The 19,375-nt window shown below is 44.2% G+C and overlaps 1 protein-coding gene across 1 annotated transcript; it reads right to left on the bottom strand.

Annotated features, from left to right (window-relative positions):
- Positions 1 to 3,899: 3,899 nt before the first annotated feature.
- On the bottom strand, positions 3,900 to 16,615 carry LOC311240735 (E3 ubiquitin-protein ligase TRIM35-like; the record flags this gene model as incomplete). Its single annotated transcript, XM_084329308.1, has 4 exons — positions 3,900 to 4,563; positions 13,941 to 13,963; positions 14,774 to 15,004; positions 16,250 to 16,615. 4 exons carry the CDS (start codon positions 16,613 to 16,615, stop codon positions 3,900 to 3,902), a joined length of 1,284 nt encoding a protein of 427 aa, XP_084185434.1.
- Between the last annotated feature and the right edge of the window lie 2,760 nt (positions 16,616 to 19,375).

Here is a 19,375-nt window from a genome sequence, read left to right as displayed (position 1 = left end):
ATCAGTGAAGGAATATCTCATCTTAAAAAGCTGCACCTGACGGGGTTAACGCTGGGTGGTGGTGGTGATGAAGAGGATGTGGTATCTTCTGGGGATGATGAAGAGGCATGCTGTACATTACAACACACTCTGCTCAGAGCCTCAAGCTACATAATGCTAACAACATCCATACTAGGAAAAATATCTTTCACTGGAAAATCCATGTTTCAATATATATATTAAAAAAAATGTCCCATCCTCAGAGACGTTCTGGAGACAGAGAAGAACTTTAGTATTATTTCCGAATGATGTTTTAACCACTGAGTGTTTATACTGAAGCTCAAACAAAACAAAAACACACATCAATATGGCCACAAGGTGGCGCCAAAAGACTGAACAAGCTGCAGTTTGGTGCCACCAGTGAACCTCTGCACTGCATCAGAAACATGCCTGACGCTCTGTTTCCATCAGCGGTGCGTTCCTGATATCAACTGTGGCATGCGCATAAATGTCCCCTCGCATAAATGCGCATAAATGTCCCCTTCTATCCCCAGGCCATCAGGCTGCTAAACAAACAATAAACACTATGCAACAACCATCAAATGCACACAGCACACACACCCACACGCACACACTCACTTAAACAAACAACACACTGCAGCACCCACTCTCCACACTTTAGATCACACAAACACACTTTATATTTATTGATAAAGGATTTGCACTACAACTCGTACACCTACTGTAAATTGTACCTAAATTGCACCTCATCCCATTTCTGCCTTGCACTATATAGTATTGTATATTAGTACACTGCACAGTATTGTATATTATATGGTAACTCAGTTACGTCTATTCTGCATCGAACATTGTACATGTCTATACTGAACACTGTGACCTCATTTTTTTTACTTCTAATTTACATGCTATACTATGTTATTTTATTTCATACTTATCTTGTCTTGCACAGTCTCTGGAGCGTAACAGTAAGAAGCATTTTGTATAAAAGCATTCTGTACTTCTGTATGACAACTATTAAAGAAACTTGAACTTGAACTTGAACTCACTTGAGCACAGACTACAGACACTGCCTAATTGCCTCTACGAATGGAATGTAACACATATCATTCACAAGTTAGGTGTGAATGTATCTGAGAACGTATTTAACACACTGATAAATGCTACAGGTAGTCTCTATATATCTCAATCACCTACTCGAGATATAAGCCTGTGGCCGCTCGATATCCCCCAGCGAGGTGCTAAACTCGCCAAGTTCTCGAGTCAATTACTATTTCTGTCAAGATTACTTCAAGTCACTGGTCTAGTTATCTCCAGTTGATATGAAATGTAAGTATGAAGAGTTGTTAATCTCTTCTTGTTTGTAATAAACCGAATGTATGTCTAGGAGAACTCTTATATGCCTATAATAAAAATAATATTATTATTATCATCATCATCATTATCATCATTTTACGAAAGGGCTTGTAATACTGCTCATTTGAAAGCTTGGTTGTATTAATACTCTTTTAATAAGTATTACCACTGTTAATAATGTAACATTAGCGTACTAACACGTAATCATTGTTTGCACGCCCCGGTACCTCCTGTCAATCCGTCAGATCCGTCGATCCATGGTACCGGTCCTCAAGTCCTGCAGTGACTCGAACACCGATTTCCCACATAACTTGACAGAGTCCGTCGGACACAGAGATACCGGAACCCGCAAACAACAAACATTGCCATGTATATTATTTATACAGTACATAGCATATATATATATATAATATATATCTTTTAGCTGAAAAGCATTAACCAGTCAATTGATTCAATCCGTATTAGGTTACAGTACATTTATAGTCACCCTCAATAGGAAATCAGGGCGGCGGCTGGCATCGGAGCACATTGCTGGCAGAAATCAGTCCAAGGATTCAAAAGATATTATAAAAAGCTGTTTTTATTTAGAAAGTTACAAAAAAGGACTGTATTGGATATATCCATTACAGTTTAAAAGATTATATAAAACAAAACATCTTATCTCTAAGATCGCAATAGCCTGACACGGCTTGTGCCTGCCATGGACAAATCTGAAATTCTGCCTCTCGAATGGCGAGCAGTCATTTTTATATCGATCCGGCATCATATTTCTATTGGTCTAAAAACATTGATGTCACAGTGATGTCATTTCACTAGCCAACCAACGTACAATACATAGTAAGGATGGACTCCTCCCCTTCTAGTCGTTACATCTACTGGAGAAGTAACAGAATGTGTTTCTTCTCAATTCCTTTCTGACTGGGCATTACCAGCCAGAATACATATCACATCTAGACACCTATAGTAACATATGCCTTGATTTAAAACAAATATATACAATAAACCTATTGTATTGATTCCATTGATTCCATTGATTCCATTCTCCAGGATCACGCAAGATATTGTAGTGTACACAAGTTACTGTTCCAGAGTCCACAGTCCATAGTTCTCACAGTTTTACACAAGTGGGAGGAAGAATCTACAGACATTCCTCATAATCATATATAAGAACAGGATGTCATAATAACCAGTGTCACTAGTTGGCTGTGACACTTTACACCCCCTCTGTCATCCTGGTCGGTCATTTTCCATTGTCTTAATAGCGTCTGTACTGGGGGACGAGATGGCGATTGCGGGGTCACGTGGCTGTGACTCTCCACACACACCTGACGACCGGCGCTATTGATATGCAAAGTAGCCCAGGTGGGTACTTATAGCGAGTTGGCGAGTGCAGCGCATTCATGTGTGCGTGCACGCGCTTCTGCTCAAATCTTCGCTCAAATCTTACCCTGCACGGTGTGCAACCCCGTCCCATGACCAACGCATGCCTGGTTTCCACTACATGTATCTAACCGCAGTACCCCCCCCCCCCCCCGTGTGAATACTTTCGGCAGCCAACATGCCCTTGACCGATGATGACCGATGAAACTAGTGAAACTAAAGTGAAATATCTCTTTAAGGTAAGTAATACCTTACTTAATCTCTTTAAGGTAAGTAATACCTTACTTAATCTCTTTAAGGTAATACCTGCCAGGCGGTAGAGCCAGAGGAAGGGAAGTGAAGTGGGATCTTAGACTAATAGCTGATCTTACAAACACACACACACACACACACACACACACACACACACACACACACACACACACACACACACACACACACACACACACACACACACACACACACACACACACACACACACACACACACACACACACACACACACACACACATTTTTTTTGGATCCACTTTTTCTCCCATTTTTCTATATTTTCTCCCATCCCAATTTCGTATCATCCAATTCAACCCTCCCCTGTCACGAACGCTGTTTCTTGCCTCCCACAAGCCGGCTGCAATGTGGACTAAGTCATACATAGCACAAGTCCCCTCCGGTACTTGAGGTAACAGCAGTCGCATCTTTTCACCTGCGCAGCTCGATCTCTCAGTGGCGAGGAGTAACGCGTGGGAGGCTCACGCTGCCCCTGACACTTCCTGATTCCACTGCGCAGGCGCACCAACCGACCTGTAGGAGTCGCTGTCCCGCCCGATCCCCACCCATCAGTTTCCCACCCCCTAATACGGCCAATGTGTATTAGTACAGACGACCAACCAAACTGAAAGCAAATGTAGAGCCCAGCATCTCCAGATTTCGTGGTGAGCGCCTTGCCCACTACGCCACGTAGCCGCCACACACACACATACATATACACACACGTATACACACACACATATACACACAGACACACACACACACACGCACACACAGACACACACACACACACACACACGCATATAGACACACAGACACACACACACACACACACACACACACACACACACACACACACACACACACACACACACACACACACACCTCACTGTCATGACTACATCACAGAGAGAGACACCTCTGATGGGCAGATGTTTATATCAGGGTGGTTGGCATCACCAGCCTCTCCTATACTGAAGTATGGGTAGAGTTTCTCAGTGAAGGTATGTTTATGAGTGTAGATGTGAGTCATGTCTTCAGGGTTGTAGAAGGACAGCTTCCCCCCGTTATAGTCCAGCTGTACTCTGACCCTCTGGGGGCTCCTCTTCACTGTGAGGATCTGACTCAGACCATTAGTGTACTTACCACTCATATAACATAGAGCCCAGATACCATGTTGTGGTGTTATCTCTAGCCCATCACTCTTGTTGTCAAATGACTCTTTAGCTACACCTATATCCCAGTGAGGATGGTCTCCCACCTCCACCTCCCAGCTGTGTTTCCCTGAGCTGAAGCTCTCAGAACCCAGAACATCGCTATACACCATGTTCCTCTCTGGGTTGTCAGGGAGCTGCTGCCATGTGTCTGTCCCTCTCAAACTGGTCAGATCATCAGATATAGAGAACCAGGGTCCTGCAGTGTTTGGGTCCAGAGTGACAGGAGTGAACTTGACCCTCTCCTTCATCTTCTCCCAGACTCTGAAGGTCAGGTTGCCCAGGTGTTTGGCCTCGTCTATCAGCGCTCCTGGGACCAGCTGTGGACGAGGCAGGTTGCACTGAGCTCTGGAAGAACATTCAAGAGTCAGTCCTGCTGTGGGCTTAGCTTCAGAGCCGCAGAGAAGAGAGAGATATTGATTTCCATAAAAATAACTGTATTCCATCTCTTCTCCATCATGTTTCTAATACAATCATTTCCACTCAATCAATAAATACACATACACACATACACACATACATACATACATGCATACATACATACATACATACATACATACATACATACATACATACATACATACATACATACATACATACATACATACATACATACATACATACATACATACATACATACATACATACATACATACATACTATTGTACATTACACTACCGTCTCAACTTCAGTCACAATATCATCCAGATCAACAGCACCTTTAATCTGAGATGCAGATTTAAGGAGAGAGAGAGAAAGAGAGAGAGAGACAGAGAGAGAGAGCGCAAAAGAGAGAGAGAGAGAGGGGGGGGAGAGAGAGAGAGCAAAATAGAGAGAGAGAGAGAGACAGAGAGAGAGAGCAAAATAGAGAGAGAGAGATAGAGAGAGAGAGAGAGAGAGAGAGAGAGATAGAGGGGGGGGGGGAGAGAGAGAGAGAGAGAGAGAGAGAGAGAGAGAGAGAGAGAGAGAGAGGGGGGCGCCCGTGGGTTTCGTGCGAGAACAGCGTGCGTGGCCGTCCACACCGAGTCCGACTTCAGAGCGGGCGGAAGCGCACGGATTTACATTGGAACAGCTGTAAATGCCTTGATTGATTGATTGAAAAGTTTATTAACAGATTGCAGAATGGGTACAATACAGTACGGCTCAATACATACAATTGTTAAGGGGATGCAGACCAGAGAAAGACTTTCGTCTTGTTTACATCAGGGTCCCCCATTTTCAATTCATCATGACATATATGACATACATGACATACAGATAGACAGAACTGCTACATCTATACATTTATGACATATCAGATTTGCAAATACAGTACTGTTTGTGATACAAAAAGAGTCAAGAAAAGGGAGTATATACATTTGACGTAGAAACTGTACATTGGAGGAGGTTGGGTGGGTGGGGTGGGGTTGGTGGGTGGGGGCTGTATATTGGAGGGGGGGGGGGTTGGGGTAGGGGGGGGGGGCACTGTACACTGTACATTGGAATACTGACAAAGCCATACTTGGTAATTTACTGTACAACTGGGTTAAGACATTTGTAGGGGCCAGTTTCGAATTGCAGTCTCCCGTAGGTGTTCTTTGAGAGTGTTTTTGAAGGTGGGTAGTGATTCACATTCCTTTACAGCTTTGGGTAGGGCGTTCCACATTGATGTGGCATAATTGCGAAACGTGTTTAGTCCCTTGTTTGAGCCGAATCTGGGTTTAACATGATTTGTGGAGCTCCCTCTGGTGTTGTGATCGTGGTATTCACTGACCTTTGGGAAGTATTTTGACATGTACATGGGTACCTTGGTCGCATAGTGTATCTTGTAGACCAGGCCCATTGCAAGTTGCTGTACTCTGTCGTCTCTAAGCCATCCTAGGTTGTCAAAGTGGGCAGGGGTGAGGTGGGTTCTAGGAGTCAGGTCAAGCAGTAGTCTGACTAGCTTGTTTTGAGATGTTTGTAATTTGTTTTTTAGTGCCTTTGAGGTGCTTTGGTACCATGAGGTGCAAGCATAGTCGTAGTATCCTTGAATGAGTGCTCCTGCCAGAGTCTTCAGGGTATTCTTGTTTACCAGAGAGGAGATCCGGTACAAGAATCGAGTTCGTTGGTTGACTTTTTTTATTACATTGGATGCCATTTTGTCACAGGAAAGATTAGCCTCTAGGATGGAACCTAGGTATGTAATTTCATCTTTCCTTGTGACAATATTGTCACCCACTGTAACCGAGAAGCCGTCGGTCTTGCTGAGTTTGTTATTTGAACCGAAGAGTATGGACTCTGTTTTGCCCATGTGTAATGATAGTTTGTTGTCGGCGAGCCATATGCAAAGTCAGTCCCCGTTTGAAGATTCTTTTTTTTTTTGTATTTTATTTTTTTATTATTTTTTAAACACACATATAAACAAACATGACAACACACGATAAGATACACAAGCATTAATACACAGTGTATATCCAACGAAATGACCATTTATACCAATGTCTTATACAGGATATACCCCTAATACCTGTTATCTAAAAACCTACACACATATGCTCCAGCTCGAACCCCCCCTCCCGACTTGAAGATTCTTTTTTAAAGATTTCCAGTTCCAGTGTTCTATTCTGTAATTGTCCATTTTGCATGTATAACCTAACCCGTTATTATCTCATTAATTAGAATGTTAGAATGAATTTTAGAATGATGAAATCAGTGTGATGTACTCCTGAAAAAGTAGAGTATGGTGTAGTTGCACTGATTTCATAAGCGGTTGCACGCTGTTTTAATGACGCCGCGCGCGCATGCGCATAAATGTAAATAGTAGGACACATTGTATAGGAAATTACTAGTTTTAGTTTAGTTTTTGTAAATATTGCCTTGAAATAGAGAAGCTGAAAAAGGTAGCAGGATGTAGCCTTCAATATAATAAAGAAATTGGATATGGTTGAAAAACAAACAACGTTTTAAATGTAATTGCAGATACAATATTGTAGTTACAATTTCTTTAATTGAATTAACTTAAACTAGAAAAGTAAATACAAACTAAATTAACAATGTAATTTACAGTTGAAGGACAGTTCTATTTCGTTATGGCTTCGCTCAGCACCTGTCTGCATTTATCTCGCTTCAGCGTATATACACTGAATAAATTTCAAAATGTACCTTTACATGCCAGCATTCATCTGGCCACACCCCCATCCGCTTACATACATAAGCAGGGGTGGGGCCACACACTCATCTCCTTCTCAAATTTCATCCACAAGCTACGTGCTGCTCACATGCCACTTGACGTGGAGAAAAATATTTAGTCTGAGGAAAGGAAGAACAGGGAGATACGTTGACATCATATCTTTATTTTCTCTCTCACTATTTTCGAGAAAATACGGCGATATTGTCTTCGTCACTGGAGTGTCTGGAAGATGACGATCATTCTAAACCTCCACCGGTTTTTCGTATTAGGGGCTTGCGTTGCTAATATACTCCCCAAACTGCAGTCCTCCTTTGCTGCGGCTGGATGGGTTTGACGCTCCTGCTATGCAGGTGGACTGTGGAAGTCTGTTGTGAGGGACTGATTGGTTTTCAAGCCTGGGTGAGTAATGTTTGCTTGCGAGCACCACTTGTCTGTTAGTGCTATGGGGGCTAGCTGACAATGTTTACGAAAACCGGCCCCAGATTAGGGTCCTCTGTTCAGCCTCTTAGGCGACGCCGGAGGATCTTGGTCTGAAGCCCATTATAGTCAACTAGTGGGCCGCGACCAGGAACTGGTGATCCCAGGATTCTCTGGACGAGTGGATGCTTCTCTGTCACCGTGTAGGCCCCATCTTTCATATACAAATGAGAGTATACCCTAACGAGGAAATGTGGGCATGGATGTTCGTTATCGGAAGATCCATGTTCAAGTCGGCTGCAGCCCAGATGGGACTTGTGCTGGCTCCGCCGGATGTCTGGTAAAATCACTGTTGTAAACTGTGTTGACATCTCTTTTTCTCTTCTCTCTTAAAGGATGAGGAGGGTTTCAGACGGCGGCCTGTCTGAAGTGTGGCTTGTTATATCGTTTGTGTACAAGTTCAGGTGATAGCTGCTTAGCTTGCGTGCTAGTTGTGGCCTACCTGTTAGCCAGTCAGCTGTTAGCTGCGGCGCTAGCCCGTTGTGTCACTAGGCTAGGAAACGTTAGCTTGCTGCTATCGGTCGAGAGCGGCTGTTAGCTTGATGCTACACTGTTGAACATTGCTATGACTATAACATGCCTTGAAACACTCTGACTACGACGTCATCTTTGACAGAGGATGTTACCGGGAGCCCGGCCGGCGAGGACTGCGTCAACATGGGAACCGTAGCGGCTGGATGGCGCAGCGACGCTGCCCGTGTCGTCAACACAGGAATGCTGTGTTTACCTTCGGTGCCCCGTTAGCCAGACTGCAGTTCGCTTGGCCTGCGCTCACGGTAGGAAGGTCCCGACCAGACCTTAAAACGCGTCTTATTCCTTCCCTTCCCTTCTTTTTTTTTTTTTATTGGTCTTTTTCCCCCTCCATTTTCCTCCGATTTTCTCCCATCCCAATGTTAGTCGTATGCCAATTCCCAGTCCCTTCCTGGTCGCTGCGCACTTACCCCCCACAGTCAGATCATCTGGGAGAGTGGAGGCTACCACGTGCTTCCTCCGACACACGTCCAGCCAATCACCGCTTCTTTTCACCTGGCAGCGCGGATTCTCATCGAGAGGGCGTAGCGTGTGGGAGGACCACACTATCCCCCTCAAGTCCTATCCGCGCTTAGCAGGCGCCCCGACCGAACTGTAGGAGTCGCTGTTTACAACGACCCGGACCCACCCCGCCAGCTTCTCCCACCCTCCAATACAGCCAATTGTATTGGTGCAGACGGCCAGCCAAGCTGGTGACAACCCCGGAGCTGTGAGCTGGATTCGAACAGGCGAATCCAGCTCACAGCTCCGGGGTTGGTGACGAACGCAATCTCCGCTCGGCCACCTAACCGCCTCTTATTCCTTCCCTTCTAATGTTTTGTAATAACGATGTTTTCCAAAACGGGTGTTGCTGCAATACATTTAGGATACGACGCGTGTTGTGTGTGAATTGTCTTGTCACTGGTATAGCTTCTCCATGCAAATCGGTTTGTTGTTACATATGTAAAAATGATCTGGTTAGTTGTGTTGAGAAACATCATGTGTGTTCATGTACCGTGTACTCACAACTAAGGGGGTTAATTAACCTATAAAGCTATGCTTAGTGACATATGAGTGAAGAATGAATTATTTTCTCAGCCTGTAATGACAATGAACAGTGTGTTCACATATTAACAGGCTTACCTGTTCAACTGGGCCGTATCAAGGGTAAGGTAGGAGGAGTGTTCCCCCCGGTTCCCTGGGGCTTCCCCACCCTCCTCTCAGACATGTTGTTTACAATATATTGTGTCACTGTGTTTGTGGGGATACGATGTAACCCTTAGCTTAGTTGCTGGGGTTGTGCTAAACCCGCTTGAGAAACTATATTTTCCTAAAGAAAAGATTGTTTGGTCACTTTTCGTGTGTGCTTAGCAAGGCCTGTGGCCGATACTAATCGAGAATTATGTATTCTCTCGTTATGAAAAACGGCGTTCCTCTGTAGCAAGAGTGTACTTGCCATTTTTTGTGGTGATAAAGGGTTGTGTGTGTCTTGTGATCTATAACTGGGTTAGGTTGGCCACAGAAGCACATGTGTAAGTCTGGTACCGGGGCTCTTAAGGGGGCCCTCTCTATTCTGTGTTTTTTCCTTAGTAAAAATCAGATAGCAGGTTAGCACATGAGCTGTGTGAAGCTGTTAGACACTTCATGTAGCTGACTATGACTGTGTCATGCTCTTTTTTGTCATTACATCGTATCATGGGTGTGGGGTCGTAAAGGGGTGAACTGGTAATCCTTTCCTCCCCTTTTGATGGGCAGGGGTTAAAACCTCCTGTCCTTCAAGGTTCCTGTCACGCTGCTGTTCGGCACGTTACAGGGTAAGAGGGGGGGGGGAGGGAGTTTCCTGGTCCCACGCCCTGGAAGATTGGGCGTGTGCACCGCAGAAATTCCCCCGCCATAGAGTACGTCACTGTGCGCGTCTCTGTTGGTAAGACTTCCGTGAGCTGTTCAGGTCCATATGATGGATCTGTTTCAGGGAGTGGTCAGGGCTCCTCCTCACAAAGCTCCTACTCGGGCCTTCTGTGAGTTAGGACTCTCCTTCCCTGTGAGGGAGCCTCCTCAGAGTTCAGAGCCTCCTCCTCAGATTGTCAAGGTGAGTAGAACTTCAAAAAGGAGTCCTGCTCTATGGTGTGTGTATTCGATTCAATTGGATTATTGAGTGTGTATTGGTTCAGTGCCTCCTCCTCGGAGAGCCCTAACCCAAATTTTACATGGCTCAATGTTGCAATATATTCTTTTCAATCTATACAGCTCGCGTGGGAAGTCTCTCTTGGGATTTCCGTCTCCTCCCTATGGGAGGGTGGTGGGATGTAAAAATATAAACAATTTTTACCCTCAGCGGCGTCACAAGGGATTCATGTCAGTCTGTGTTCTTTCTTTTTTGAATAAAAAAGAGGAAGGTACATGAAGCACGACGGCTCCGTGTCGTTCTCCCAGGCGACTTGGAGGAACAATGTTTGGTGTCTTGCTAGACTATCCATTGATGTGTTTGGGTCTCGACGTATACATAGTGCTGGCTCAGGTGTGTTTCTGTGACAGAATCACACAGGGGCTAAGTGCACCTTGGTTGCTTGTTAAAACAGCGTTTTTATAGGGCAACTGGGATGGAGTTTTGTCTCTTCAAAGCGCCAGTTTACTAGGTTGTCTCGATGAATTCTCGTTCATATCTGGGGGATGTTAACGGAATAGATCTGAACATAGGTAGAGGGGTCTCACGCCCTTGGGGTGGGCCGCTGAGCACGGTCCAAATGGGACTGTCTGGGTGGCGCCCTCTTTTCATGTTTTAGATCGACACGCATACCTACCCCCTCTCCTGGAGTGGGCATGTCGGCGTGGTTAGGACTTAGGACTGGTCTGGTCACGCTGGTCCAGGTCAGTTAACCCGTTGTCCGCCGGGGATGCAGATCTGCTGTTCTGGTACCCTGAGGGACTTGTGCTTTTTTCGGGGGGAAAAATGCCAGGTCGGTCCGGGTGTCACAGGGTTAGGCGCTATGGAGACCCTTTGTTGGGTACATGTTGTACTCTGCACTATCGTAATGGCTTACGGCCATACCAACCTGTACACGCCCGATCTCATCCGATCTCGGACGCTACGCAGGTTCGGTCCTGGTTAGTACTTGGTTGGGAGACCGCCTGGGAATACCAAGTGCGGTGTGCTTAGGGCTGGTTCTCCATTATTTTCGCTCCTCTCTCACGCGTGGCGAAGAGGGGGCTGTTGGGGTGGTCTTGGACCTCCTCTGGTAACCCTGTGCTTCCCGTGCCGCCGGGCCCGGCCCGAAGTAAAGTTTCGTTGATACCGTAGGCCTGGGATAACCCTTTTTTGAAAACTGAAACACTTGTACTGCGGTATAGCCAGTGTATGCCCGCAGGTGTGTTTTGGAGTTTTTTCTTGAGGGGTTATAGGAACAACCACCGCATCTGGTAACGACAGGGTGGTTGGTTCCCTGGTGTGTTGGAGCAGAGTCAACTCCCGGGTTACCCGGTTGAGTGTGCCCCTGCACGTTCATGACGTCTGCCAATCATGTCAGCCTTCTCTGCCTCAACCCCTCTGGGTGGTTTTTTTTTAATGGAGGCTTTGTCATGGTGATCAACAACGCCAGCATACGCCCCTTTCGCCGGGGCGGCTGTTTTCAGCTGACTCCTTTGGCGCCTGTCTCGTCCGCAGTGCTCCAGGCTCAGGTTACAGCCTGTTGCCTGGTTGCCCCGGTGCGCTGCCTGCTTCCGTTGGTTAACCTTTTTTGTGTGCTTACGGCCATGCTGACTGCCTGTTCTGCAGGGTCAGTGTGCCAGGCGGTGTGCTATTGGGGGGAAAGGGCCCGCTCTTGGAGGGGCCTTATCCGAATACGCTGGCGATGTGGGGGGCGGTGTCACTAAGTGACCACCTGGTGGGGTCTTGATGCCTGGCATCATTGACCTCTCCGGGCCCCCGTTTTCCAGGGGATCCAGTCCCTTCAGTGGGTCTGGGTCTTCCTTCACGCTCCGCTGCTACGGCCTTGCCACGGGGTTGGGTTTGCTCTTAACCCCGTGTTTTCTGGGGGCAGTAACGAGGTTGTTCCTTCCGTTCGTTCCCGGGTGGCATGCGGGTTGTGCGTGTGTGTAGTCGTGGGGTCAAGCCACGGTCTGCTCACCCTGTGCGTTGAGTTGCTTGAGTGCCTCTTCGCACGGTCGGATCCGTCGCCCTCCCGTGAACCTCCAATAGGGGGGGTATCCTCCATTAGGGAGGGTCAGGGGGGCTCGGTCCTCCCCGGTCTGATGGTTGTGGGGGGCCTCAGCGGGGTGTATTTGTCGGGCTATGGCTCCCGCTCATCCCCTGTCATGCAGACAGGTGCTGAACGAAGCCATAACGAAATAGAACGTTAGGTTATGGCTATAACCAAGTTCTATGAGTTATGGTGCGCTGCAGCCCTTGATTTTTTCATTCTGGTGAAATTTGTTGGGAAGGAGATGAGTGTGTGGCCCCACCCCTGCTTATGTAGGTAAGCGGATGGGGGTGTGGCCAGATGAATGCTGGCATGTAAAGGTACATTTTGAAATTTATTCAGTGTATATACGCTGAAGCGAGATAAATGCAGACAGGTGCTGAGCGCACCATAACTCATAGAACTTGGTTATAGCCATAACCTAACGTTTTCCTTCTGAAGCACAACTTAAGAAATGTCTCTTCCTTCCAGTCGGGACCATTTGACCCTTTTCCACTGCATGGTACCTACTCGACTCTACTCTACTCTGCCTTTTCGGTTTTCCATTGCCAAAATACCTGGTACCAGGTACTTTTTGGGTACTTTGTGGGTACTTTTTTAGTCCCTGCTCTGTCGAGGTTCCAAGCGAGTACAAGTGGTACCAGAAAAGTGGTGAAAACAAAACCAACATCAACACAATTTACCACAGAGCGGAGAGTTTAGTCTCACAAAAAGATAGCTGATTTGTTAAGCTTGTGCTAATGTGATTGCGTTTTACCATGGCTAGCGTACATAGCGTGATCAATATAACTCGCTATTGATTGTTTGTACTAGTAACGTTAATGCTAGTAGAATAGACACAACGTGAGGTAATCATCATCCATTTTAAACCGGTTATTACCTAATGCTAACGTTAACGTTCAATTGATTGATTGAAACTGTGATTACTCTGGCTTGCTCCAACCCCTCACGGAGCTCTCATGCTGTACGCCAGCGGCCCCGCCTCCCCACACGGAGACAAACAGAGTACTACCTGCAGTGGGAAAGGAACGAAGTACCAGGTACCTAAAGTGAGTAGAGTAGAGTAGGGTAGAGTTGAGTAGGTACTATGCAATGGAAAAGAGGCAAATGAGAGGTTCCACAGCTCAAGCAAACCCCCACCAGGGCTTGTATTTTGGCTTTGCTCTTCTCGTTCTTTTATGCTATTGTTATGCAAAGACACATAGCTATGTGAGTACCGGTAGGCTACTTTCACGAGTCGAGTGAAAGTTGTGAACGCATTTTTGTGTGCGTGCGCGTGCTTCTGCTCAGAAAAGTGGTGGAACGGCGTGGTACTGCGTGGCATGAGCACTGCACCTCTGTTTATTTGTATTGGGAAAGATACAGACACATTAGAGAGATAAATCACTTACCTTTTCAGTGTGGTGTTGTAGTTCTATGGAGGTAAAGACAGATCAAGTTAACACTACACTGTAAAAACTGAGCATCATCTGGTCACTTTTAAACGATCAGCTAATTGTATTAAACTAAAACTGTGTAAAATGTAGGGCTGACCCCTATTAGTCGATTAGTCGACTAATCGGTCGAAAGGAGCAGTAGTCGACTGCCAACCTCTTAGTCGAATACAAAAAAAATATATATATTAAAAATTTTTGAATCATTATATCCAAAAGAAAAGAGGCCTAGAAGCGTGGCTAACGCTAATGGCACGCATACCAGAGGCTAACTGCCTATGAAAACAGGCACAGAGGCACTGAGAGGATTTCACCCATCTAATGAACACACTAGACTAGACAAATATCAAGATGTATCCATCAGTGGACCAATTGCATGCTTTTGCAGAGGACAAGAAGCCTTCAGTCGACTCCTTCAGACATTAAGCACCCCCCCACAACCCAAATGGGAAAAGAATTAAATAAATTATAAAAATAAAATATACTTTTTTTTTTATTCTTTTTTTTATTAGTAGTCAACCAATAGTCGACTAACGGCAAATTTTGGCCTGTCATAGTCGACCATCCAAATCCTTAGTCGGGGACAGCCCTAGTAAAATGCAATTAATAAATGGTTCAAATTCATTGAATTCAGCTCAATTCTATTTCAAACGGCACATAGTCTTTTTTTATTATGTATAGGTTACTAATAATTATTTAATAAATATGAATGAACCCAAATCCCAGTTTCTACAGTGTACTAAACATCCTCAGCATCATTCCATATGAACTGAAGAGAGACCAGTCCTGACCTGCAGGAAGGAGACGTGTTCAGCGTTCAGCTCCTGCTCTATGGCTCTGATTGTGTCTGAAAGGGTTGATATCTCTCTGTCCAGCCCCTCAATCTTCTCCTTCATCGTCTGGCTCTTCTGCTCCTCTTCCTCCTTCAGTGCAGCTACCCTGGCCTCCTTTTCCTCATGGAGAAACTGGAGAAGCTTCTTAAACTCCTTCTCAATCTGCTTCTCTGTGTGCAGGGCCTGGACCTGGAGATTATGGGGTTAAAAATCATGTGTCTCCCACAATGGACTACAAATGTACAATAGGTCACTTATTTTTACTGTGTGCAGGTTGAGTGCAGCTACAACCTTACAGTAAATTATTTATCATTATTACATGGCGTTTTCACATTCGCCGAAATGCTTGCTTGTGATTGGTCAATAGCCCCCCGACAGCGGTCATTATTTTTCAATAATGACCGCTGTTTTTTCAATAATGACCGCTGTGCGCAGCTGTTCGCAATCAAGCCCACTGACACACACTGTTTCAGTGCAATTAGACACTGCCGGTGTTCTGCTGCCGGCGATGACAGGGGGCGGAGCGACGAGCGGAGCCAGAACACAGCGGAGCCAGAACAGAGGCTGCCCGCGATAATAATAATCACTTTATTTGGGCTGACAGAGCCACAGAACAACTGCGATTTGTCAAATGAATTAGGTATATTGTTAGTAAGTTAGCCATGTAATAAGCGGGATAATGTATAGCTTTACTCGGTCATTGTCGCAAAATAATTGACCTTCACTGACGTTTAAAACACCTCGCCGAAGCGGCTCTGTATTTTAAACTACGTGTCTGTCAATTATTTTGCGACAATGACCTCGTAGCTATACATTATCCCTTACTTAACACTGAATATTTGTACCTTTAAGTGTTCTGCTGTGTGGACACATGTTTGTTTGATTTCCTTAAAGGCCTGTCGCTTGTCCCGTAGGGTCTTCAGTGGAGCCTGGAGCTGCTTCTGCAATGGAATTCATTCATTCATGATGCATTCCACTTGAAAGATACAAGTCTCCCCCTGAGGACAACACACGGACTGGAGTATGTTTGCCACCCAGGCCACCCTGGACTCCCACACTGACATTGACTCCCACACTGACATTGACTCCCACACTGACATGGACTCCCACACTGACATTGACTCCCACACTGACATTGACTCCCACACTGACATTGACTCCCACACTGACATTGACTCCCACACTGACATTGACTCTCACACTGACATTGACTCCCACACTGACATTGACTCCCACACCTCCTACGTTGTGGACAAAAATAAATCAACTCCAACATCAGTGTCTGAATCTAATCCCATCTAATTGTTCTGATTGTCTAATGTTTCTGTATTCATTAACAACGTGACAACACTGTAAATTAGTATAATTACTCTGTGTATTTATTGAGTATAATTAAAGATTGAATAAATTAATATAATAATAATTTTGACATACCTTGTGATGCTCCGAAGCTTCCTCTATGGGGCAGCAGTTGTGGCTCTTGTGTTTTCTGGAGGACTGACACACCACACAGATGGGCTGGAGTCTGTGCAGACTGCAGAGCACCTCAGAACCTGCTGGAGTTCCCTGGCTTCTCTCCCTGAAGGCCTCACACAGGTTCTTCAAAGCCAAGTTACGAGGAGGATTTAAAATTGAAGAGACTTTCCTACAAAGTGGACAGTTCTTGTCTTCTCTGTCTCTCCAGCATTGTTGCAGACAGGCTTTACAGAAGCTGTGGCTACACAACAAGAGGACAGGATCTGTGTAGATGTCACGGCACACAGGACAAGACAGATCCTCTTCACAATGAGACGAAGCCATTTTGTCTCTCAGTAACACTCCCTCCTCTGGAATGCTCCCTGAAGTTTACTTTCACTTTTGTTATAAACTTACTTAGATTCAGTCAGCAGCTGGTTGAAGTCACTGTTTAGGGATGGGAATCGAAAACACAATTGTTAAGGGGATGCAGACCAGAGAAATACTTTCGTCTTGTTTACATCAGGGTCCCCCATTTTCAATTCATCATAACATATGACATACATGACATACAGATAGACAGTACTGCTACATCTATACATTTATGACATACCAGATTTACAGAGAGCTCAGTGGGTCCTGCTGGTGGATCTCAGGCCAGCGGAGGGGACATATGAATCCGATCGCAGATTTTTGAAATATTGATATAAGGACGCTGTACAGCGTCCTCCGGCAACTTGAGCATGGCCCGCAATGACGTCAAAACACGTTTCATGGCAGCCAAAGTGTTAGTTAATAATAGTAGTAATAATCATAATAACAACTACAATAATAATAATAATAATAATAACAATAATAATATTACTTTACTACATAACTTTGAAAAGGAAATAAATATATAATTTCCATTTGTACAAATGCACTCAATAAACTAGAGTCTGCCATACCTGTTATCATAACATAAACCATCGTTATATTCCTTTACAGATGTTTCATTTCATTTCATTTCAAACCTTTATTTATACTCGTGAAAGCACTGAGGTTTCCCTCATTTACAGTGATGACGAGTTAACAAAGGACACAAATATCATAACAGTTAATAATTACAATGAATTACAATTACTACAATGATGGATTAAAAACAATTACATGATTCAGTACATAGGTCAAGTGCAATGCCTTTAAACTCCATGAATGACGGGAATGTTCCGAGCTTTAGAGTCTTTTGCAGTGTATTCCATGTGTATGGAGCATCGTAGGAGAAGGCAGATTTTCCAAGCTCAGACCGAACTCGAGGCACCCTGAGCACAAGCCGATCATTCGATGTATACGCAAGGAATCCCCAAAACGCCAGCGAACCGAGGGAGCCCAAAGATGAGAAGCAACCAAAATCCATCAAAGCACACGCAAGAGACCAGCACCCAACTCCAAGAAAGGTCCGGGAAAGGCCCAGCTGAAGCCATACACAGGACAAACTGGAGAGTAATTTTTCCAGAGTAATTATTACGGAGTTATTATTTTCCTCTCAAGTAGTCATATTTACTCCCTTTGGGGCATAATCATTGCCTGTGGCCAATAGAGTGAGAGTAAAGTTCCAGAAGAATTTCTATTGCAGTAATACAGCATGGTCACACCTACTATGCCTATAATTCTTAAATCTGACTGTGCCATCTTTCTAGGAGCCATAGGCTGTCAACTGTCAACCTGAATTTTAACATCCAGTATTCAATATGGTCTGATTCAATATCAACATTCAGTATTCAATATTGTCTGATTCAATATTAACATTCAGTATTCAGTAGAACAGCTAGCTAGCCGTTGTGGACACTCACCTCTCCACAGCAAAACCAAGGCATCTTGTTTGAGAAATGCAGGTTTCAGTCTATATGTTGTTTAGTCAGTCCTGTTTCAAGATGCACAATTAGATAATTGTTGAATAGATATAGAACAAAAATTTTCTAGAATGTCCTATTATGACATACTGTGACCAAAAATGCCTAGAATGTTCTATTATGACATCATACTGTGACATCACAAATGTTCTAGAATGTTCTATTATGACATCATACTGACATCACAACGGAACATGTTTTAGTTCCATTTGAATAATATTAATAATATGTATGGTAAGGCTGTCCCCGAAGCCTGTTTTTGGGATTCAAACCTCGTCAGGGTTTTTCGAACGAACGTTAGAACCTTCGTTTTTTATTAAAAAGATTTAATAATTTAAAAAAGAATTATACGTTTTTAAAAAATTACACTTTTTTATTTTTTTTATTTAATATCCCCAAACTAAATCCTCAATTTGAATAAAGTGATACATCTGATTAAACGGACGTTCGAACCTTCGTTTTTAATTAAAAAATATTTTTTATTTAATTTTCTTAGATTTTATATATATATATATATATATATATATATATACATTTTGTATATCCTCAAATAAAGTTCAACCTGAATTTTAACATTCAGTATTCAATATTGTCTGATTCAATATTAACATTCAGTATTCAATATTGTCTGATTCAATATTAACATTCAGTATTCAATATTGTCCGATTCAATATTAACACATTCGGGGCCATTGGGGGCCGTCTAATATCGCTCTAGAAAGACGGCCTGCATTTCAAAATAGACTTGCATAGTTTGTGAGGCTGTTTGTAGAGCTAAATATATACTTTATAGTATTGCTATCTGTCCATTCTCATTGTCAATTGAGACCATAAACCGTCCCTTCAAAATGGCTTAAAGAAATAATTTTTTCATCAATACGTTCCCATTTGATAGCGTCTTGAATATAAGCGTTATATGGGATTTGGGCTGGTATATTTCCTGGAAGGCGAGATATAAAGCGCTAAGCTAATAACGTTAAATCCAATGGCATTTCGGCTATAGAGAAGCCAGAGTTAAAAATCTAACTGCATATGATCGATATGATGGTCTACCATGAATGCGTGAATCCTTTCTGATTATTGATTACCAATAACGGCATTAGCCTCAGTAGCCTCATTCGCTGACCGGATGGATGGCTATCAAAGCAAGGCCCGACCAAGCTGAAATTGACCTTAAATCGATCTTACCTGTGACCGGTTGGACTGCAAAAAG

The sequence above is a fragment of the Notolepis coatsorum genome, assembly GCF_963971535.1.
Source record: "Notolepis coatsorum genome assembly, chromosome: 14".
In the NCBI taxonomy this organism is placed as follows: Eukaryota; Metazoa; Chordata; class Actinopteri; order Aulopiformes; family Paralepididae; genus Notolepis; species Notolepis coatsorum.
The sequence above is the reverse complement of the archived record's forward strand: the minus strand, read 5'-3'. Positions and strand labels throughout refer to the sequence as shown.